This window comes from Bos mutus, chromosome 20 (genome assembly GCF_027580195.1).
Source record: "Bos mutus isolate GX-2022 chromosome 20, NWIPB_WYAK_1.1, whole genome shotgun sequence".
Taxonomy (NCBI): domain Eukaryota; kingdom Metazoa; phylum Chordata; class Mammalia; order Artiodactyla; family Bovidae; genus Bos; species Bos mutus.
In genome coordinates this window covers 34,998,698-35,022,617 of record NC_091636.1, presented here as the reverse complement: position 1 = coordinate 35,022,617, position 23,920 = coordinate 34,998,698, and the positions used below count along the sequence as shown (strand labels likewise).

At 38.5% G+C, this 23,920-nt stretch overlaps 1 protein-coding gene across 1 annotated transcript in view; it reads right to left on the bottom strand.

Annotated features, from left to right (window-relative positions):
* The window catches only part of FYB1 (FYN binding protein 1), a 171,219-nt gene extending 153,932 nt beyond the window's left edge, over positions 1-17,287 (bottom strand). Inside the window, 1 exon segment of the mRNA XM_005907618.3 lies at positions 17,186-17,287. Coding sequence (XP_005907680.2) covers positions 17,186-17,188 — 3 coding nt within the window. The 5' untranslated portion in view covers positions 17,189-17,287.
* Between the last annotated feature and the right edge of the window lie 6,633 nt (positions 17,288-23,920).

The window sequence follows — 23,920 nt, the reverse complement described above, 5'->3', positions numbered from 1 at the left end:
TGCCAATACCCATCTAGGGTGCCTGAACCTTCCCCTGCTCTGTTAGAGACTGTACCAATCATTCATTTTAAGCCCTTGGGAAATGTCAATGACAAAATCTAAGATAAAACTTGCAGAGAGGTTGGCTTATGTTTTCTGAAATAATTCTATGTGTTATAATCTCTGTGTTTTCCATGATTTAGCTGAAATGGATTGGCACAGTTATCCTTATTTTTGAATCAAGTGAGAATTTTGTTTTAAACTACAAAGTTACTCATTAAATCAGGAGGACAGTTTGCCTTAATCAGATTAAGCTCCAGTAAAATTATGAGTCTGACAGCAAACATGTATTGGCAGCTTGGGGTATGCAAGATAGCATGGTAGGATACAGAATAATTGGGAGAAAATGCATTTGGATATTAGAGGTGCTTGATGAGAATTTCAAGGCATTGACAAGAGAAATGCTGAAGGTAGGACATGGCAAGTCAAGGGGGTGTAAGAGTGGGGCAAGAGTGAAAAGTGGAAGGTTTCTCAAAGGAAAAAAATTAGAGCCATGCATTAAAGGAAGGGTCAGAGCTGGGTGGGCAGAGAAGAAAATGGAGACAGCAATGGCACCCCACTCCAGCACTCTTGCCTGGAGAATCCCATGGACGGAGGAGCCTGGTAGGCTGCCGTCTATGGGGTCGCATAGAGTCGGACACGACTGAAGTGACTTAGCAGCAGCAGCAGCAACAGCTTAGCTACAAGAGGCATATATAGAAGATCTTAAACACTCTCTAGTGGTATGTCTTGAAAAATTATTACTAAAATGTTAACTGTGATTTTCTTCAGATAGTGAAACTATTACTGTCTGTACATTTTACTTTCTCATATTTTTAAAAAATATTTATCATCATGCATATCATTTTTATAAGGGGGAGAACAATAAGGCTATATACATTTACAGGGGAAAATACTTTCTGCTGATATCTCAGTAGATAAATGGAAGCTGTATAAATAAACACACTGGTTAAGAATATAGGACACGGAGTATTGTACTAAAATTCCCAGCTCTGTTTGCTCAGTCTATTTGACACTTAAACTTTTTACCCCACTTTTCCTTATGAAATATTACAAGCATATCTGAAAGTTTTTTGAAAGTGAATACCAAAATACACCCCCTCTCCTCAGAGTCTACATTTGTTAGCATTTTTCCACTCTTGTTTTTGCTTTCTATTTATTTATCCATTCATCTTTTTTTTTTGGATGCATTTCAAAGTGAGTTGCAGACATCAATACCCTCTTTGATAGTAAATTTTAACCACTCACCAGTTTCCTCTGTACACACACACACACTAGTCCAGAACTTTCAGCTGGTTGTTATGCACTGAAATCTGATCGCACTTCCCTTATCTAGATACCGCTTCCAAGCCAAACACATCCCGTATCAGCTGCTTACCCAGAAGACCATTTACCAAACTTTACCCTGATTCTATATACCCAGAACTATGGAATTTATTCAACTCCTAGAATATTAAAGCCAGAAAGGAAACTATCTGATCTGGGCTCACCAACTCCAATGTTTCCAGGAATTAAGCAGGTAGCTTAAAAAGTGGGTGTCTCCTGTAAAATAATCCAGTGGATTTAGTAATGGAGACTCCCTGTGGGGAAGCCACAAGGAGAAACAGAACTACCCAGGGAGCTTGAGAAAACAGAACTGACCCTGGGGCAAGACTCCCAGCCTCAGCCTACGGTTCTAACGGCCGGGCATTTTAACCACAGCTCTTTTTGTCTCCTCTGTGGGTCTAGCACACTTAAAGAAACACATTTGTTAGAATAACTGAAAGGGTACACTGTTAAGTAGAATCTTCCTTTAATTAAAATTACTTACAGATGCAGACTTTATAGCTACAGTTAAATACAGATCTTAACAGTGCAAACAGTAGCACACATATTGCAAATGTAAAGATGTGATATATTTCTAGTTTTTCCACATTGCTTGCCCAAAAAGGGAATATTCCTTCATCTCTGGTGGATTAACTACCTGTCCGTGTGTCCGTAATGAACCAGAAGAGAACAACCGGTTTTCTCACTGATCAAAGGGTAAATGTAGCGTCATTTCTCAGGAATGTGCCTGCAGATTTCTTTTTCCCTTTCTTTTTGGTCTGTGTGGCTTGCAAATTAAATAGCAGGAGTTACTGTGTGGAAGGGGAGAAAAAGGGAATGTAGGAGGGTCAGGATGTATAGATATTATGTCTGCTTTTTCATGCCCATTAGCCACCTAGATGTGGTTATTTCGCCTGCTTTCTGAAACTTCCTCTCTCCTTGCCCTGCTTATCAAATTCAATCAATGTTTGCTCAGGTTAGCTAACTTTTACATCTATGGAGAATTGAAACCATCTACTTTTCATTTGTGCAGTAGCTACAGGTGGACTTTGCTTAGAAATCAGAAGGTACAACAAATCCGCCTTCACAGTCTTTCCTTTGTATGCTTGATAATTAAGGACAGATAGTTTGGAAACTCACCCCTCCCCCAACCCCATCCCTTAGGGAACTAATTATTTGACAGTGTGTATCTCAGCCTTACTGTGTTGGGATAGCTAGTTCTGCTATTAAAAAAAAAAAAAAAAGAATCCACCCAGGCCTGAAATGCTGTCTCATGCAGTTGTGAGTACATGTGATAAAATTAGGTTCTTTCGGGTGAATGTCCTTTTGTGATAAAGTCAACTCAACTACTTTCAAAGTTATAATGAATAAAATTGCCAGTAGTTCTTTTGGAGTATGCCTGTACACTGACAAACCAAAATGTATTAATGTAAGTTAAGCCTCCTAAACCTCCCATTAGAGAGTTTTTACTAGATTTCACATGAATTCTTTCAACTAAATGTCTGTCATAGATCAAATTCAGCAGATGTTTATTTCAACTTCTTTTGATCTCTGCCAGTACTTACATAAGGATTCAATTTATTGTTGGCTTATCAGTTTTTGTAGTTAAAATCTGACTAGAAACTAGCGATTCTGAGCTCTGGTTTTACAGTTCCACTAGCTGGTTTTAAAAGGTATATAGTAAAATTCTGAAAAATGTTAATAAAATTAGTTTTTACTGAATTAATATTTTAAAGAGCATATAGTAGTTTTTTGGGGAAATTAGTCATATAAAGTAAAAGATCCTAATATGAAAAAAAGGAGAAAAAAATTTGAATGCTTTTAAAATTCCCATTCTCAAAACACTTATTTTGACTGAATTTTGTTTTGCAAGTTCTTTGTACATTTTACTTATGAGACAGATAATCGTTTTAGAAAAATTTTGTATAGCTTTTGTTATGCAACAGGCATTACTCTATTCATATGTAAAACTACATAAGCCTTATAACAACCTTAATAAGTAGTAGGTAGTTATTCATCTCTTTTTACACACAGGGAAACTTAGGCACAGAGAGGGTAAACTGATCAAAATCGCATGGCTGAAAATGGGCAGCACTGAGATTCAAATCCAGGAAGTCCAACCCCAAACCACATTCACTTTAAACTCTATTCACTAAAAATTTACCATTTTTCACTTAGGGTTCCTGTTATACTGGGTTAGACTTGGTGTACATGATCATCAAAATGGGTTAAGCAGTAAACAAATAACTAAAGCAAACTTTGGATGTTTGAATCTTTTGGGGGAGCTTACAAGAAAAAAGTACCTGAGCCCCAGACCAGACCAGCTGAATCAGTATCTCTGGAGGTGGGGCTCAGGCAATGGTATATTTGAAAGTTAAACAGCCAGTTCCAATGTGCTACCAGGTTGAGAGCTACTGGTTCAAGTTTCTAGCCATCTTATTATAGGGAATCTCACATTTGAGCAGGCATCAGCATCACGTGGAGGGTGTGTTTAATGTACAAGTGGCTGGGTCCAACTCCCAGAACATATTCAGTCAGTCTTGGGTGGAGCCCAAGAATTTTCGTTAAGGATCCAGTTCAATGAAGTTATGTTGCTGGTTTAATGACCACATTTTGAAAAATACTGTCTTAATAAGTTGGGACAGGGATAAGGGTGGTAATAGAGACCTAGAAGAAACTGGACTAATTCTTCAAGTATCTCATCAACCCTGATGCTGACACATTTCCTCTAGTTTGTTGATTTACGCAATAACATTGATTGAGGATGAGAGAGAAAAGAAAAAGGAAAGATATGACACTAAAGGGAAATGAGGGACATGAGATAGAGAAGAGGAATTCTGGCCTAACCACATGTCAATGACAGAATATGAAATGAGAAAATTCAACAATAGCAACCCTCAAGAAGAAATGCTCTTTTCTGTATCAGAAACAGAACAGAACTGAGTGAGAGCAAGACTGGAGGGGTAGTCAGGTGGGCTGTTGGTTTAGGGTACAGAAGTATTTATTGATTCATCTCTTACAGGTAATCTGAGAATCTGAGCTATGGCTGATCTCTGAAACCAAGGGGACAGATATGCTTTTTCCCATCCTCAGTGCCATGAAAGATGACCAAATGATCACGCTAAGAACTGCCTGAGGATAGACCAGCAGTTCTCAACTGGGGATGTGAAGTTGGTAAGGGGAGCAGGAAGCACATTTTGTAATATCTGGAAATGCTTTGTGTTGTCACAATGAGGGGGACAGAGGTGCTACTGGCTAGAGGGCTGGGACCGGAGATGCTGCTAAACCTCCTGCAATGTACAACATTGCTAAAGTGGAGAGATGCTGGGCTAGACACAGTCCTAGAACCAGAATCTGGGCCAAGGTGCCAGTTGACTTAGTAAGGAATATACTAAATGTGCACAATTATTGGGGGCCTGAATCAGCTATCAATATAGACCTGTTTCTGGGCTGGAGGAACCTCAGGAAGTAGAAGTAAGCACAACATTGGAGACAGCAAATAACAAGAACTAAGCAATCTACCAACAGAACCATCTCAAATGGGCTACCACATAGCTCCAAAATACAGAAAGAAGACTATAAACAAATCAAAACCCAACAAAATCAACAACTGAAAGATGGATTTGCCTCAACTTAAGCTAAAATAATAGGACAATCTGAAAGTGACCTTAAGGATACATCAAGTAAAAAAATAAATGAATAATATCTGTAGGAGAGTATGACAATACTTGAAACAAAAATGGGCAGACATTAGATAAGAACAGGTGATTACCAAAAAGAACCAATTTTAAAAATTAGAAATAAAAACTTAATCATTGAAACATAAATTCAGTATATGGGATGAACTATGGCTTGGACACAGGTAAGGTGAACACGTATCTTGGTCTGTCTGGGACTGAGAAGTTTCTGGGACATGGGACTTCAGTGCTAAAATTGGAAAAGTGCTGGGCAAACTGAGACTGTTGGTCACTCTAGACATAGATGAAGTGAATGGGAAGATGAAGTTGATAAACTGATCACAGAGGCATCGAGATAAAAAAATGTGAAAGAGCCATTATAATCACATAGGATAGATTGAATCTATCCAGCTTTCACTAGAGTAACAGGGATGCTAGAGAAAAAAACAATCTAGGAAGGAGGAAATGATAGAGTAATAGTTTTTGAAGAAGTAATAGCTTAGAATCTTATAGAGTTAAAGAAAATCATTAGGCTTTACATCAGGGGTTGACAACTATAGCCCATGGACCAAAGCCAGCCTGCCACCAGTGTTTGTGAATAAAGTTTTATTGGAATGCAGCCACAGCCATTTGTTTATGAATTGTCTTCAGCTGCTTTCATGCTACAATGATAGAGCTGAATAGTTGGAACAGAGACCACAAAACCTAAAAAGCCTAAAATATTTACTGTTGGCTCGTCACAGAAATATTGTAGATCTTTGCTTTAACTTGCAACTCTGAGTATCAAGAAGGATAAATAAAAATCAGTTCACATGTCTATGAAGCACAGTAAAGCTGTGAAACATAAAGACAAAGAAACATCTTGAAAGGAATGACAGAATTTTACCTACAGGGTAAGACGGTTGGACTTATATAGCACATGATTCAGCAACACTGGAAGTCAATGAGGTAAGTCTGTAAAGTGTTGAGGAAAAGTAATATCAATTTAGAATATTTATATATGGCTAAGCTATCATTTAAGATTGAAATTAAAATGAAACAGTTTTTAGTCATACAAAACTCAATATACATTGTAGTATATAATATTATTCTTCTTTCAAATGGGTACCCATCTCTGCCATTACCCTGAATGCATAAAGATTATACTTCCCTACATCTATGTCCTTTTTAGCTGAGGCATGACTACGCGATTTATTCTGGCTGATTAAATGTGGATAAAAGTGGAGTACATTTCTTCCAAGTAAAAGTGTTAAGAACTAGGAATTGGATTGGAAGTTTATATTCAATGGGTAATTGCATTGTATTAAGATTCTTGTTGTGTTTGAGAGAATAAAAACAGAAATACTAAAAAGCAGTAGAAATTGTTAAACAATAAGTAAGAGCTAGTGTACTTGGGTAAGAAGATATATGAATCCAGAGCCCAAGAGTAAGATGTGAGGAATAATGCTATATATGGAGTTTTACGAAGTATACAGATCGAACAATATATGAGAGTTAAGAGCTTAGAAACAGAGTCACACATATATGGGAACTGGACATACGACAAAGGAAGCAACAGAAGGAAGTAAGTGAAAAAAGAGACTGAACTAGATAGTACTTGACAATCAGTCATTCACAGCTATAAAGACCTGATTATTAAAGACCTAAAGGTGAAAATAAAGTCTTTAAAATATTTAGAGGAAAGGTGAGGAAAATAGCTTTAATATTTGAGAGTAGGGAATAACTGTTTAAAACTGACATCAAAGCAGAAATGATAGACTTATTTTAGAATTTGACAGTATTAAGATTTAAAACTTGCATATAAAACAGCGACACTAAAAATAAAATAAAAAAGAAGCCAGAGATTCAAAGCATAAAATTAGCAATGCATGTAACTGACATGAGCTTCCCTGGTGGCTCAGATGGTAAAGAATCTGCCTGCAATACAGGAGACCCAACACCTGGGTTGGGAAGATTTCCTGGAGAAGGAAATGGCAACCTACTCCAGTATTCTTGCCTGGGAAATTCCATGGACAGAGGAGCCTGGTGGGCTACAGTGAGTCAATGGGTTTGCAAAGAGTTGGACATGACTGGGTGACTAACACGTTCCCTTCATAAATGACATAGAGTTAATGCCTAGAATATATAAGGAATTACTATAAATCAACATGAAAAGATAATCCATAAGAAATGAACAAAGCACATGAGGAGAATTTATAGAATAGGTTACCTGAATGGTCAATAAACTTACAAAAACATGTTCCATCTTAGTAGTAATCAGGAAAATTGAAACAAAAATGAGTTTTGCTATGCCAACAAGAGTCTAGTTTCCAGAATATACAGACAGCTCATACAAGTCAATATAAAAAAATGAACAATTTAATCAAAAATGAGCAGAAGGCCTAAACAGACATTTCTCCAAAGAAGATATTCAGATGATCAACAAGCATGTGAAAAGATGCTCAATATCAATAATTATTAAAGAAATGCAAATCAAAACTATGATGAGGAATCACCTCATACCGATCAGAATGGCCATCATCAAGTCTACAGGGGAGTTCTCTGGTGGTCCAGTGGTTGAGAATCTACCTTCTAATGCAGGAGACACAAATTTGATCCCTGGTCAGGAATCTAAGATCTCCCATACCACAGGACAACTAAGCCTGAGAGACACAGCTAGAGAGGTATGTGCACCGCAAGTGGAGAGAGCCTGCGCATAGCAACAACGACAGAGCACAGCCAAGATACATAAACAAACAGAAAAAGTGTCTACACAGAAAGCATGCTGGAAAGGGTGTGGAGAAAAGGGAGCCCTCCTACACTGTTGGTGCTGCCACTATGAAAAGCAGTATGGAGTTTTCTTTAAAAACGAAAAATAGAGTTACCATATCGTCCAGCAGCCCCATTCCTGGGCAAATATCCAGAAAAGACAAAAACTCTAATTAAAAAAGCATGCATAAAAACCAACGTTCATAGTAGCACTATTTGCAATAGCCAAGACATGGGAACAGCATAAATGTCCATGGACAGATGAGTCAACAATGAAGATGTGATATATTTGTATCTATATTTATATTTAATAGAATATTACTCAGTAACAAAAAAAGAATTAAACAATGCCATTTACAGCAACATGGATGGACCTAGAGATTATTATACTAAGTGAAGAAAGTCAGCGAAAGAAAGACAATTATTATGTGATGTAATTTACATGTGAAATCTAAAAAGTCTAAAAAAATAATGCAAATCAACTTATTTACATAGAAAGCAAACTTATGGTTACCATAAGGGGAAAGGAGGGGCAGAAATAAACTAGGAGTTTGGGATGAACAGATATACACCACGATGTATAAAATTGATAGACAATAAGGATTTACCATATAGCACAGGGAACTATACTCAGTATCTTGAGATGACCTATAATGTAAAACAATCTGAAAAAGAATATATATAGATATATCACTGTGCTGCACACCTGAAACAACAGTATTGTAAATCAAGTACAGTTCAATTTAAAAATTTTTTAATGAATAAAGTTTTGCCTATAATAATAAATTCTCAAAACTCTATCAGTAAATCTGGCAATACCAAGTTTTAGGGATGATGTAGAGAAATGGGAAATCTCATAAAAGATGAGCAAGAGATAAATTGTTACAATGATTTCAGAGAAAAATTTGCTGAATTCAGTAAATTTAAAGGTGCCCAGATTCCTTATGCAAAAGAATATTTATTCTAGTACTGTTTGAGATGGAAAATAATGACAACAAATTCAACATCGGATAATAGATGACTAAATAAATAATATAATTACACAGAAATAAAATAGGTGGAACTAGAGCTGCATGTGTCCAAATGCTTATATACTGAAAACATACCAATGTCAAGATAAAAAGAATGCAAATGCAGAAATCATAGAAAAGCAAAGTGGGCAATCACTCTTATATGGTATCTTATGGATACAGGCAGATTAAATAAAAATATAAAAACATGTTAGGGAAGGTGAGGTGTCACTCTCAGAGCCGACATTCCTCTACCTGTAGAGGGAGGGGCATGGAACTGGGGAGGGTAAAATGAGCGCTTCAACTTTGCCTTTTTTACTTTTTGAAAAGATGGCAAAATGGCAATAATATGACAAAATGGTACAATAATATGCATGAACTCTGGGTGTGAACATTTGTCACGCTGTTTCCTAACATGCTACAGTATTTTAAGAAGAGAAGGGTACAGGAGGAAAGAAAGGACAGATGAAATGCATCTCTAAGAATTAGGGAAGTGATATTATATTGAAGTTACCAAACCTGGAGCTGGAGCCCCCACCCATTTGCTTCAAGAGCAAGGCTGCTGAGCATTTAGTGTCTACACAAATGTGCTCTAAAGTGCCTCTCATTTCCTCCTCCGTGCATTGACCTGTGATGAATGAGATCTCATATAATTTGAACTTTTCTATCTTGGCTCAAAACTTGCTTGTCATAACAGAGGTTTTTTTTTTTTTTTTTTTAACACGTTGGTACACATCTTGCAGCAAAAGGGAGGTAGTCCGTTTTGCAGAAGCAGAGGATATACAGATCAAGAGTAGAGAGTAGGTGTGCATGTGAAGGGAGTGTGTGGAGGTATGTGGACTTCTATTTGGGGAACAGTAGCCTATCATTCAAAACTGTGACTGACCCCCTCCAACTTACATGATAAAGACAAGAACCACTGGTCTCCCCCTCCATGAAAGAACTGGGTAGGAAACCTAGTTCCCAGAGGGATTCTTATAGCTCAGATTTCATACTCTAATTTGCCTGGGATACCAGCTCTCAACTGAGCCTCCATTGTAGCCCCTCAAATTATTTATGGGATCAAAAACTAATTCCCCTCAGAAATCCTTCACAATTTAAACTCTTGGCTGTGTTTAAATCTGAGCCTCACGGTTTTAAAGTATGAGGGAGAAAAAGTCAGTATTGACTTTTTGAAGTCAATTCGAAAAGTTGAATTAATGAAGCCCCCTATCATGGTCAAGGACATCCGGAAAGGATGTGCATCAGTTCAGAAAAAACCCTCCTCTCAAAAATGTGAATCAGACAATGACACGGACTCCTTTGCTTGGGAGTCTCCAGTGGCTGCCAGAGGGGAACAAAATACGATCAAATTCCTTGTCATGGCCCTGGAAATCCAGCAAATTGTGACAGTTGCCTCTTTCTAGAAGCCACCTCTTTGCCCCTCTCCTCTCCTCCTGCCTCATGTATTCTTGCAGATCCAAACTCTCTCCTACCCCTCTTGTCTTTTGTACCTGCCATTTCCTGTGCCTGAAATGGTCTTTACTGCCACATTCCCTGTGCCCAGCTTATTCTCAATCTTTGGTGCCAGAATTCTCAACCTGCACCAGGCCCCACTTTATACACTAAGGTTTCGATTTAACCACTCTAGGCTGGGGCCTTGAGAATAGGTATGATTTATAAGGTAATCACCTGATTTCAATGTGCAACCAGGGTTGAAAACCAGGGCTTTAGTTTAAACATTACTGTATCAAAGACCCGGAGAAGGCGATGGTACCCCACTCCAGTACTCTTGCCTGGAAAATCCCACGGACGGAGGAGCCTGGTAGGCTGCAGCCCATGGGGTCGCGAAGATTTGGACACGACTGAGCGACTTCCCTTCCCTTTCATCAAAGACCAGACTGGTATCTAAAGAGGATGTTTCCTTCTTATGTTCTGTCTCAGCTCCTTATTTACCTCCTTCAGAGCTCACTACCTGGTATTTTACTTATATGTTTACTCGAATTGGTGGCTTGGATGGTAAAGAATCTGCCTGCAATGCAGGAGACCTGGGTTTGATCCCTGAGTTGGGAAGATCCCCTGGAATGACTACTCACTCCAGTATTCTTGCCTGGAGAATTCCATGGACAGAGGAGCCTGGTAGGCTACAGTCTATGATGTCACAAAGAGTCAGACACGACTGAGCAACTAACACTTTCGCTTGACTTTACTTGAATCAGCTTTCCATCTTCCAGGGAACAGTGGTCCTCCAAGTGTGGTCCCTGGACTAGCAGCATCAGCATCACCTGAAAATATCACCTAGAAATGCACATTTTCAGGCTCCATCTCCGACCCTTCCGGATATTCAGATGTGTGCTAAAGTTAGACCCACCACATTCAGTGTGAGCTCCAAGAAGTCAGGCCCTCACCATCTTTTTCACCCTGCATTCTTGTCCAGCAGAGTCCAACAAGGAACAAGGGCTCAATAAGCCTTCATTAAATAAAGAGTGGTAACACATTTCTTCTGTAAGTAGCTCACATGCAAATTGCGAGCTGACTGAAAGGAGCAAAACAAATGAATAAAACCCTCAAACCAATTTTATACTTCATTTCTTAAACATTCTAAGGTTTATTGGTAAAAGATGTTTCCCCTCACTAACTATGAACTTACAAAAATCTGTGCATGATTCACTATTTTCTTCTCACTCTTTTTCAGGAAATCTATGACTTGAAATGTGCCTAAAAGTATTTGTCATGTGGACAGTTATCATTCTATTATTTCCATTTTGGGCTGTGAAGTGAGATAATTTGTTTAAAGTTTCAAATTAAGTTAATTTCCACAGGATCAGATATTTAAGAAGTAGAATCTTACTTTTTTGTCCTTCTGCTTCTAAAATGTAGAATCATATTATAAAGAACATCAAGGAATCCGTAGCCAATCCTTTACCCTTACTAAGCGACTTGAGAAAGAGCTGGCAAGACTGAGTCAAGATCCCACTGTAAAGCCAGCACTCCCTGCCACCAGGTAGCTGAAATCCATTGTTCATTATAGCTTATGTCCTTGTCCTCACAACACCCCATGTACTTTTCCACCTAATTCCCACAAGTTTCTACAGTTCCTCTACCAGTAAGTTACAGGAAGAGGGTGATAACAGGTGAATTTCTCAATAACCACTTGGGCCACCATGTGGTTCCACTTTCTAATACCTGCTTCCGGCACTTAACCTGGAAGAGGCGGGCTTAGTTACACCAGTAACAGAGAGCTTACAGAAAGGCTAAGTATTTGATCACTGAAACCCTTTTTCTGAGCCCTGGGGTGGAGAGCCACAAAGCCAGCGACCCCTTCAGTCTCCCACCCCAACAGCTCTGCAAGAAGATTTCTGTAAAGTGATCATTCTGACAATAGGATAATTCATAATGGTACTAGCAGAAGTTACAAGCAATGCCTCCCAGATCTAACAGAGGTGGTCACCAGCCTCAGGAAAGGTCCTTGGCACTCCTAAAAACCAGTCCCGGGCTTTTCTTAAACCACTATCTTCCTTGGTACCTACTTTTCCTCAGATGCAGCATAATACAGAAAAGCTCAGGCCTTGAGAGCAGACAGAATTGTGCTCAAATTCCAGTCCCAGCATTCAGCAGCTGTGTGGCTGTGAGTCAGGGAGTCACCCTTCCCAAGAGTCAGTTTTCTCAGATAGAGAACAGGAACAATAGCAGTAACTGTTTGCAAGGAGGTGATAGGGATTTTATGGCAGAAAGTGAAGAAGAACTAAATTTGGGAGAATGGCATTGAAACATGTATAGTATCATATAAGGAACGAATTGCCAGTCCAGGTTCGACGCAGGATACAGGATGCTTGAGGTCGGTGCACTGGGATGACCCAGAGGGATGGTACGGGGACGGAGGTGGGTGGGGGGTTCAGGATGGGGAACACATGTACACCCATGGCAGATTCATGTTGATGTATGGCAAAACCAATACAATATTGTAAAGTAACTAGCCTCCAATTAAAATAAATAAATTTAAATTAAAAAAAAAAACAAACTCAACATTCAGAAAACTAAGATCATGGCATCCGGTCCCATCACTTCATGGAAAACAGATGGGAAAACAGTGGAAACACTGGCAGACTTTATTTTGGGGGGCTCCAAAGTCTCTGCAGATGATGACTGCAGCCATGAAATTAAAAGACGCTTACTCCTTGGAAGAAAAGTTATGACCAACCTAGACAGCATATTAAAAAGCAGAGACATTACTTTGCCATCAAAGGTCCGTCTAGTCAAGGCTATGGTTTTTCCAGTGGTCATGTATGGATGTGAGAGTTGGACTATAAAGAAAGCTGAGCACTGAAGTATTGATGCTTTTGAACTGTGGTTTTGGAGAAGACTCTTGAGAGACCCTTGGACTGCAAGGAGATCAAACCAGTCCAACCTAAAGGAAATCAGTCCTGAATATTCTTTGGAAGGACTGATGCTGAAGCTGAAACTCCAATACTTTGGCTACCTGATATGAAGAACTGACTCATCTGAAAAGACCCTGATGCTGGGAAAGTTTGAAGGAGGGAGAAGGGGAGGACAGAGGATGAGATGGTTGGGTGGCATCACCAACTCAATGGACATGAGTTTGAGTAAACTCCGGGAGATGATGATGGATAGGTAGGCCTGGCATGCTGCAGTCCATTGGGTCACAAAGAGTCAGATGCAACTGAGCAACTGAACTGAACTGAACTGTTAGGGATTTAATGAGATGGTGGATGCCAAGGCCTGGGCTTCCCTGGTGGCTCAAATGGTAAAGAATCTAGCTGCAATGCAGGAGACCTGTATTTGATCCCTGGGTTGGGAAGATCCCCTGGAGAAGGGAATGGCAACCAACTCCAGTATGCTTGCCTGGAGAAATCCATGGGCAGAGGAGCCTGGTGGGCTATAGTCTATGGGGTCACAAAGAGTCAGACACAACTGAGTGACTAACGCTTTCACTACTTTTTCATGCCAAGGCTCACAAATGTTAATGGACATTATTATCATCTTCCTGTGTTCACTAGGAGTCTTTATACCTCCTTAGGAAATCATTTATTTGGGGCTGGAAAGAAAGAAACCAACATTCATTCAGTGTCTGGCGGCTGCCTGCACTTTAATGGGTGCTTTATAATTACAATCTTATTTACTCTTTGAAACAACCCTTCAAGATACTATCATCATCACCTTCATCATTGTTGGATAAGGAAACAAACTCAGAGCTTAAGTGACTTATGAAAAAACCATGCAACTAGAAAGCGGAGAATAAGTAGGTAGAAATACAGCCTTTGACTGATCTATGATGTCTCCCAAGGAGAAAAAGTAGAGTTTTTTCCCTTCCTTTTATATACTACCTGTCTTTCTGCAACTTGTTATAGAATGTCAGAGGCAATGTTGGGGAGAGAGAAACATAAGGAAATCTACTTCCTTTTTAAGTATAACCTTGATAAGTCCATTCTGAAGGAGATCAGCCCTGGGATTTCTTTTGAAGGAATGATGCTAAAGCTGAAACTCCAGTACTTTGGCCACCTCATGCGCAGAGTTGATTCATTGGAAAAGACTGATGCTGGGAGGGATTGGGGGCAGGAGGAGAAGGGGATGACAGAGGATGAGATGGCTGTATGGCATCACTGACTTGATGGACGTGAGTCTGAGTGAACTCCGGGAGTTGGTGATGGACAGGGAGGCCAGGCGTGCTGCGATTCACCGGGTTGCAAAGAGTCAGACACGACTGAGCGACTGAACTGAACTGAACTGATAAGCTACAAAGATAGGCATCATATATCATTATTGCAGCTGGGAAATCCGTGCACCATGTCACTATATAGTTTTGTTGTTTTTGTTGTTTAGTTGCTAAGTTGTGTCCAACTCTTTTGCAGCTCCATGAACTGTAGCCCATCAGGTTTCTCTGTCCATGGGATTTCCCAGGCAAGAATATTGGAGTGGATTGCCATTTCCTTCTACAGGGGATCTTCCCGACCCAGGGATTGAACCTGCATCCCCAGCATTGGCAGGTGGATTCTTTACCACTGAGTCACTAGGGAAGCCTTCACTATATAGGAGGTAAAATTAAAATATATTGTTTTACAAGAGGGTAACTTGGTTAAAAGTCAAAATATATCTGTTTTTTTAAATCTACTTATTCTTTTAGCATTTCTTGCAATGGAAAATAATTAGGCAACTAACATAAATGAATGTTTATGATAGTCTTATCTGTATGACCATAAAGAAAGTAAATTAAAACAAAAAACAATCTCAATGTCCAACTATATGGAACCAATTAAAATAAATTACAGAATACAGTGCAGTCATTAAAAATGATTCATTATTAAAAATGCTTTCATAACTCAGATATTATTCAAGATATTTTAAATTAAAAAGCAGATAAGGGAATGGTTTATAAAGTATGATAGTACTTATAGAAAATTTATAAGATACATTTTAAATGACAAAATTCTAGAAGGATGATAAAGCGTCTGCCTGCAACGCATGAGACCTGGGTTCAATCCCTGGGTAGGGAAGATCCTCTGGAGAAGGAAATGGCAACCCACTCCCAGTACTCGTGCCTGGAAAATTCCATGGATGGAGAAGCCTGGTGAGCTACAGTCCATGGGGTCACAAAGAGTCGGACATGACTGAGTGACTTCACTTTCACTTTCACTTTCAGAAGGATCTATACTAATTTAGCAATGATTGCCCCAGGTGATAGAACTATAGAAAATATGTATTGTGTCATTTCTGCATGTCTATATTTCTAAGAAATTTTCTTTAATAATGTGTTACTTTTACAATAAGATTGTACTCTCTTAAGAAAACATTATGTAAGACATCAAACACACTATCCAATTAAACCTTTCTTTTTTTCTTCTATTACCATCTTGTGTTCCCTAAGAAAATTCAAATAACCCTGTAAACCACAAGGCCCTCACTTATTTTTGAAGAGAATATGGCAATTAAGGTCAAGATCTTTTCTAAGAATCCTAGATCTGCAGACAGAGTTTGGAAACATTAGTGAAAATGATAGTCGCTCAGTAGTATCTGACTCTTTGCAACCCCATGGACTGAAGCCCACCAGGCTCCTCTGTCCATAGCATTTCCCAGGCAAGAATACTGGAGTGGGTGGCCATTCTTTTTTCCAGAGGATCTTCCCTTCCCAGGGGTCAAACCCAGGTCTCTTGCATTGAAGGCAGATTCTTTACCATCTGAGCCACTTCTGCACTTTCCCCATTTTGGCTCACAGGATTTCAGACTACAAACTTGTGCCATGAATTCTTTACCCTGTTCATTCCAGTGCCTACAGAGTGCACTCTTGACCCCAACCGAGTACCTGTAGGGATCATCCCCATTTTCCCACGGGGAGGTGGCAAAGGCTGTCATCTTCTCCATACGGAGAGATTTTTCAGTCACAAAGTTGTGTTCGACTCTGTGATCCCATGGACTGTAGCCCACCAGGCTCCTCTGTCCATGGAATTCTCTAGGCAAGAATACTGGAGTGGGTTGCCGTTTCCTTCTCCGTTTCGTCTTGTGTGAGCTGGAGAGTTGGGGAAAGTTGTGTGGAATTAAAAAGTTATCTCTCTTCTGGACTTTGGGAGCCTAAGAACACCACATGTATGAGAACACAGTCAATTATACAGAGAAATAATAGGAAACTAGCAGAATATTAATGCTGTAGTTTAGGTTCCTTATGGGGTAAGCTAGTTTTTATGGTACACTAGCAACCCAGTCATGATTTTAAGTGTGCTCCACATTAGGACTTTCTATTAAATTTGGAACACAAACTGTCCCTAAGATTTGGACTATTTGGATTTTGTTTGCTTCTCTTAATTAAAATAACCAAATTTATTTTTTTCTCTTTCTTTTTTTAAATTTTGTTTTTTGACCATGTTGTAGGAACATGTGGGCTCTTCGTTCCCAGAACAGGGATTGAACGTGCGCCTTGGAGTGCCTAGTCTTTACACCCGGACCACCAGGGAAAGCCCCTAAACTGCATTTTTCTAAACAAAAGAACTCCTCTTGTAAAACTTCACTATGTTGTCAAAACGACACTCATCTTCAGCAATATTGCCCAATGTGTATCACCGGAGTTTTCTTCAGGTTTCCAAAGTGCTCATGAAAGGAAACTTGACTGCCCTGTGTCTCTAAACCAACCATCTTAAGAAGCAAAGACAAAGAATGTAGCTTTTCTTTCTTTAAGGCATAACTCTTCCTCTGTTCGGAAGCTAGAATCAGAAAAGGGAACTCCTGCAGCCACAGTCTCTCAACTGGTATAACGCCTTAGCAACTTTTTTAACAAAGGGAACGACGATGAGATAAGCAAAAAATTCCAGAGGCTTGGAGGACCTGCCCGTGAGGCACACCCGGCCCTCTCTGCTCTATGTAGAAAAAGATCAGATGTTTGCTAGGAGACCAAGGAGAGTCATAAAATCTCTTACTTACCATTTTTTTGTGAAAGAGTTGATGTGCGTGGCACACGGCGACTCCGAAGATGCTGTAACTTGGACAGTGAATGTGCAAGTTAGCTATGCAGACAGTACTTCCTTTTTTGAACCCTGTGGTCTGTCCAGTTTTCACACATTGATATATAAGGTTTATTTGCATATTATCTCAGCCCTCAGAACATTTGTGTAACTGGCCAGGTTTATCCAGTTACTATGCCTCACTGATACGAAAACAGCTACAGGTAGAGCTTAAAGATTGACACAGAAGTTTTAAAAAGTGTCTGAATAGTAAATTCTGTGTATGTTATTAACCCATTTTATATATAAAATGAGTTTGTAGAGGATTCATATTAACATGTTAACAGTGATTGACTTCGGTGGCGACATTATTATAAATAATCCTTGTTTTGTACTTTGCTGACTTTTTGACTTTTCAATTTTGAGTATATAATACTTGTTTAAAACAGAACTATAATCTTAAAAAGAATAAAGTGATAACAATAATTTTAATCATCAAGTTCAATGCATTTAAATCTATCTCATCAATATTTAAATGCAGGACATGTTTTAACCTTATCATAGGATGTTATTCATTTCATTAAAAATCTAAAGTACATAACAGTCTAGGTTCATGCGTTAATTTTTTGGTAATATTTGTTAGCAACTGACATCTTAATTTGGGGTTGCAAATTTCTAAATCTTGTGTGTATTACCACATTAACCTAGCAGAGGGGCATCAGTTTTTTTTGTTTGATCCTGAACTAATACTAATTACTATCATGACAATAAAAATTCTTTAGTAAGTGGATGTTTCCTTTTATTTATTTCTTAAACAAAATGTTTTTCAAAATTGAGATGTGGTTAGAAATATGGATAGAACCATTGCCAGGACAAGACAGAAAGGCAGAGCAGGGGTCAGTTCCCAGAGGTAGAAAGGAATTTGAGATTGCCTTGAGACTGTAGGTATTTTTAAAATGGGGCTTGAGGATACTCTGGAGCTAGAAGAGTAGTCAGAAATTATACTGTCTCTGGCACATCATAAGTACTCAATGAATGAATGGAGGAGGAAGATCAAGGCAAGGCAGGCATGAGAAAACTAGGCATTTCTTTTAGACAATAAGACATTGCCAGAAGACCTTGAAAGGGAGACATTCTTTAGCATAACCAGAAAGCCTCTCATCCACTGTTGAAACAATAATACAAATTAGGTTCTAAGGCAGAAGCTTTTCACCTGGCAGCCCATTAAAATCACCTGGGAAGTTTTAAAAAATCCAAGTTTTCAGGTTTAACCTGAGACCATTAAATAAAGATCTCTAGTTTTGAGCCCCAGGCATCAGTGTTTTTTAATACAGCTCCCCAGGTAGTTTCAAGGTACAGGCAAGCCTGGGCTCTAAAAGGAGGAGCAAGTGACATACTAGGGAGATGACAAACAGATTAGCAGGCAAGATTTGCCAGTGGAAATAATCCTGGTGTTCTGACACTGTTTACTATTAAGTTTATCAACATATTTTCACCATGCACTACATAATAATTACTTTTTCTTGATCATTCCATGACTTTCCTCTCTGGGCCAGTCAGTTGTACAAAAATCACATGATAAACAAAATCTGAGAGATTTCTGTTCACAATGTAGTACAAGTCTCTGGTTAAATGAACACTGAGTTTTAATTTATTCGAGTTCCATTTCAGTTTGTGTTTAATATTTCTAAATGTAGTATATTTAAGAGAGGTATTTTGGCTAAGAAGAAACAGGCTAAAGCTCCCATCCATAACTCATAATCCACCAATAAGTGTTTAGTTTTTGGAGCATAATCATTTCACTTCAAAAAACATGTATTTCAATTATCACTTACGTGAGTACATTTCCTGTGAAGTCAATTAAGTATGCAAATCCTTGAGCAGGAAGATGAAACAGGAAATGCAAGAAAGCTGACACAATATAATGATACCATCTGAAGAAGATAAAGTTTTTTTTTTTTTTTTTTTGTGGTATAGGCACTGAAATTATTCCTGCTAGCAGAAGGGTGAAGTACCTTAGAGAATGCAAATGTGGTTATAATTCTTCAAATCTCTTTTCATAAATTTGCATTCTGGAGAACTATTTACGTTCAGGCAGTGGTAAAATTAAGCTGTGTCCCTGGTACAAAGTGACAGCTAGATGGAGACTGTGAGACTCAGAGACAAAGTTGGGGGTGGAGGGGCTGGCAAATCCAGCTTCATTTTTTTTAAGTCAGTTTACAAGATGGAGGCAGGGACCACTAATAACAATGTAAGTCACACTGCTTATGCTCCTTATTTGAAAACACTGGCGTTGTTGTATCTATCAGATTTTAAAAGGAGCATGGTTGCAGTTGTTAGCATAGAGGGTTAGAAATACTTAGAAACTCTTACATGATTGATTTCAGCTTTGTAACCTGAATGGCTAACATTTTAGAAAAGAAACAAATGATCATCTACTTTACGTGCTCAACATTCACAGGACTGGACAAGACCCCTGAGATAGGAGAACAAGAGGATGTTGAGTCTCACCTCTTCCAGGAAGCTTTCTCTGCTGCTGGCTCATTCATCTCCCCCTTTTCCTGGACTCCTGCAGAGTGAACCTGGAAATGAAGCTCTTTGATATGTTTGCCTTTTATGGTGCTCCCATTGTATTGGCTGCATCAAGTTTGGCTCCCTAACCAGATCTGAAATTCCTCCAGTGTGAATTAAATTTTGTACTTCCTTCTGTCACCCTAAGAGCATAGAGTAGCTTTTACTCTTTTTAAAGCTTTTTTTTGGCTTATGGGTTCCTTTCAGAATCTGATAAAAGCAGTATATAGTTTGCATACTAATTATGCATGTGCACAGCCTTCCTTGAAGCCCATCATTTCTGGGAAGCTGTAGGAGAACTCTTGGCTAAAGTATCTTCAAATGCTAGGAGATAATCACTATATTGGTGCTTTTCGATGATGAAATGAAAGCACAGAAATGTTCAGTGATCCTTTAAGTTTCCAAATTAGGGAACTGGTCAGCTGAAACTTCATTATTTTGTAAACTTGTCTTCTTTTATCAACATGCATTTGAACTTTGCCAGGAAAGAACAACTCAAACTCACAAAATAGATTCATAGAAATTCAAGGAAGTTCTAGTCTCCCTGTGTATGGAGATATGGAGTAGCCAAATGAAAAGTAACAGGAAAAAAGCAGGATAAGAACAGGCACGCTTTAAAAACTTGTGCAGGAGGAAATGGGTAGCTCCTTGATTTGGCTTATTTCTCTTTCAGTTTTCGTTTTGAAAACAAATTTTTTTTTTCACTCTTGTACTTTCTATTTTTGATGAAAGGAGGCCTTAACCCTTTCAGAATATCCATGCACTGGGAAGAAATAACTTGTTACACCAGTGAAAAATCAATTTCTCTTTCAATAGAAAGAGAAATCCTATATTTCAATAGGATCATTACCTGAAAACTGGGTTAGCTTCTTGGTAAGTGTCGAGCCAAAAGACATACCAAGCCAAAGCATAGGATAAAGAAGATTTTTTTACTTGCAACAAGGAGAACACTGGGGATCTTTCCCAAAGCAGTATCAGCTAGAACAACAACGCTGGGGAAGTTTTAAGTTAAGGGTTAATATATATTCATGAAGCAGCTTGGACAGTTAACAGTCCAAGCTTTAGTTGGCTGAAGTCACGAGAGTCATCAAAGGTCAACATCATCATCTCTTGTTGTTCAGTCGTTCAGTCATGTCCAATTCTTTGCAACCCCAAGGACTGCAGCACGCCAGGCTTCCCTGTCCTTCACAACCTCTTGGAGTTTGTTCAAACTCATGTCCATTGAACCGGTGATGCCATCCAACTATCTCATCCTCTGTCATCCCCCTCTTCTCCTGCCTTGAATCTTTCCCAGCATCAGAGTCTTTACCGATGAGTTGACTCTGTATCAGTTGGCCAAAGTATTGGAGCTTCAGCATCAGTCCTTCCAATGAATATTCAGGGTTGATTTTCTTTGGGATTGACTTGTTTGATCTCCTTGCAGTCTAAGGGACTCTCAAGAGTCCCTCTTAGATGATCTGGTGGTTGAGGACTTCAGGCTAATCTTTACCACTCCCAGTGAAAGACTCCCACTGAACTGCATTATTTTGTTCCCTTAAGATCATTAATTACTGAGACCTGTTCAAGGACAAACATTGTGGCCAAGCTTAGAGCACAAAATGGTTAAGGCAGAAAATGATTTCTCTTGTGTCAAGAAAGTCATACAGCGTGCAAAGTCGCTTCAGTCGTGTCTTACTCTGTGTGAACCCATGGACTGCAGCTTCCTGTCCTTCCAGGCTTCTCTGTCCATGGGATTCTCCAGACTAGAATCCTAGAGTGTGTTGCCATGCCCTCCTCCAGGGAACTTCCTAACCCAGGGTGGAACTTGCACCTCTTAGCTCTCCTTCATTGGCAGGTGGGTTCTTTACCACTAGTGCCACCTGGGAAGCCCCTGGAAGAATTCTATGTTATATATTAATTTACTTACAACTTTCCTATTTTGTGTATAATTTGTATCTTACCCTCTCTTGAGATTTGGGAACTCCTTAAGTTTTGCAGGGGCTTCCTTGGTGGCTCAGATGGTAAAGAATCTGCCTGCAATGTGAGACACCCGGGTTTGATCCCTGGGTTGGGAAGATCCCCTGGAAAAGGAAATGGCAACCCACTCTAGGGTTCTTGCCAGGAGAATTCCGTGGACAGAGGAGTCTGGTGGGCTACAGTCCGTGGGGTCACAAAGAGTTGGACACAACTAAGCGACTAACAGATACACAGCTCTGTAGGATTCTGCTGAGTTTTGTAATCCTTTTATCTCACTGGGTCTCTAAGGAAACATTTAACTGGCACCATCAAAATATACACCTTCATTGGGTTGATCATTACCTTTGAAAATGTGTTAATGACTATTGCAGTTTAATGAATAAAAGAAAGAAAAGGTCCTACATGAAAACAGATCTGTTTTCCTTTTTGTCCTTCTCCATTCATTCATTTGTTCCCATTTTCCTTCCAAACAGAAAAGTGAAGCCAGAAAGATTTGGAAAATAAGTTGATGGGCTTCAGGAATGAATAGACTGAGATGATGACACAGGGGAAAATGGATCACTATCCCATTCTAGAGTTGTTATCCTGTCCCACTGTCGATTAACTGCAGGTGTGAATATTCTCATTTTCTTAGTCTGTTGTTTAACTTTTTAAATTTATTTTTAATTGGAGGATAATTGCTTTACAATATTGTGTTGATTTCTGCCATATAACAACATGAATCAGCCATAAGTGTACATTTATCCCCTCCCTTTTGAGCCTCCCTCGCATCCTCCCTGTTCAATTTTAAAACAGAAATATTTCCATTTTAGTATGGGATAAATAATGATGAAGCCATACAGCTTTTTTGTGTGTGTACACTCTTAGAATATATTTCAAATATAAATTTGAAATATATTCTAAGAGTGTACACACATATATATACTATATGTGTGTACACAAATATATATATTATATATATTTATATTTATAATAGTTGATTTAATAGCATCTCCAGTTTATACTTTTTTTACTTGAATTTCTTTCTTTTCTCCTTTTTTTAACTTTAAAATTACTCTATTCTCTCCATTTGAAAGATTATTCAACCTTAATCTTTTTTGCACCCTATTGCTCAAATCAAGATTTGTCAGACAAGAAATCTTCCTAAATACAAAATTATTTATGACTTAATTCAAAATTGGCCATACCTGAGTTAAACTAGTAACAATTTTCTTTTTGGTCAGAAGGATAGTAATATTTCTATTTTCAACTCTATAGTACTTTTTGGAACAAAATACTACTACTTCATAATGCTATATGGAGGATGTAGGAATATCTATATAGCTATGAAGACAAACAAAACACAATCTGTGAAATGATTCAGTGTCATCCTGATCCTCTTTTCTCTTATCCTTTCCAAGTAGATTGACTTTAGTAGGCTAGCACATGGTTAAAAAAAATCATTGATCAACAAATGATACTGGGATATTCACATTGCAAAAGAATAAGATTGGAACCTTACCTTATACCATATACAAAAATTAACTCAAAATGAATCAAAGACTTAAACTTAAGTATAAGACTCTCAGAAGAAAACATAGGGGAAAGCTTCATGTGACATTGACTTTGGATTCAATGACACCAAAAGCACAGGCAACAAAAGGAAAAGTAGGTGACTTAGACTTCAACTTTAAAAGCTTCTTGAAAATCATATATCTGATAAGGAATTACTTTCCAGAGTATATAAAGAATGCATACAACTCAACAGCGATGATAACAGCAAACAGGCAAAGGACTTAAACAGAAATTTCTCCAAAGAAAATATACTAAAGATCAATAACCTCACGAAGAGATGCTCAACATCATTAATAATTAATTAGGGACATGTAAATTGAAACCACAATGAGATACCACTTCATACCCTATTAGGATGGCTATTATTTTAAAACAAAGTCAAAGTCACAGAGATAGAAAGTAAAATAGTGGCTACCATTGTTGGGGTGGCAAGGAATGGAAAGTTACTGTTTAATGAGAGTTTCAGTTTGGGATGATGAAAAATGTTTGCAGATGAATAGTGGTGATGGTTGCACAATATGAATGTACTTAATGCCACTAAACTGTATTGTTAAAAATTGATCAAATGGTAAATCTTACATAATGTGTATTTTGCCTCACACACACAAAAAAGCCTCCCTTAAAAAAAAAAAAT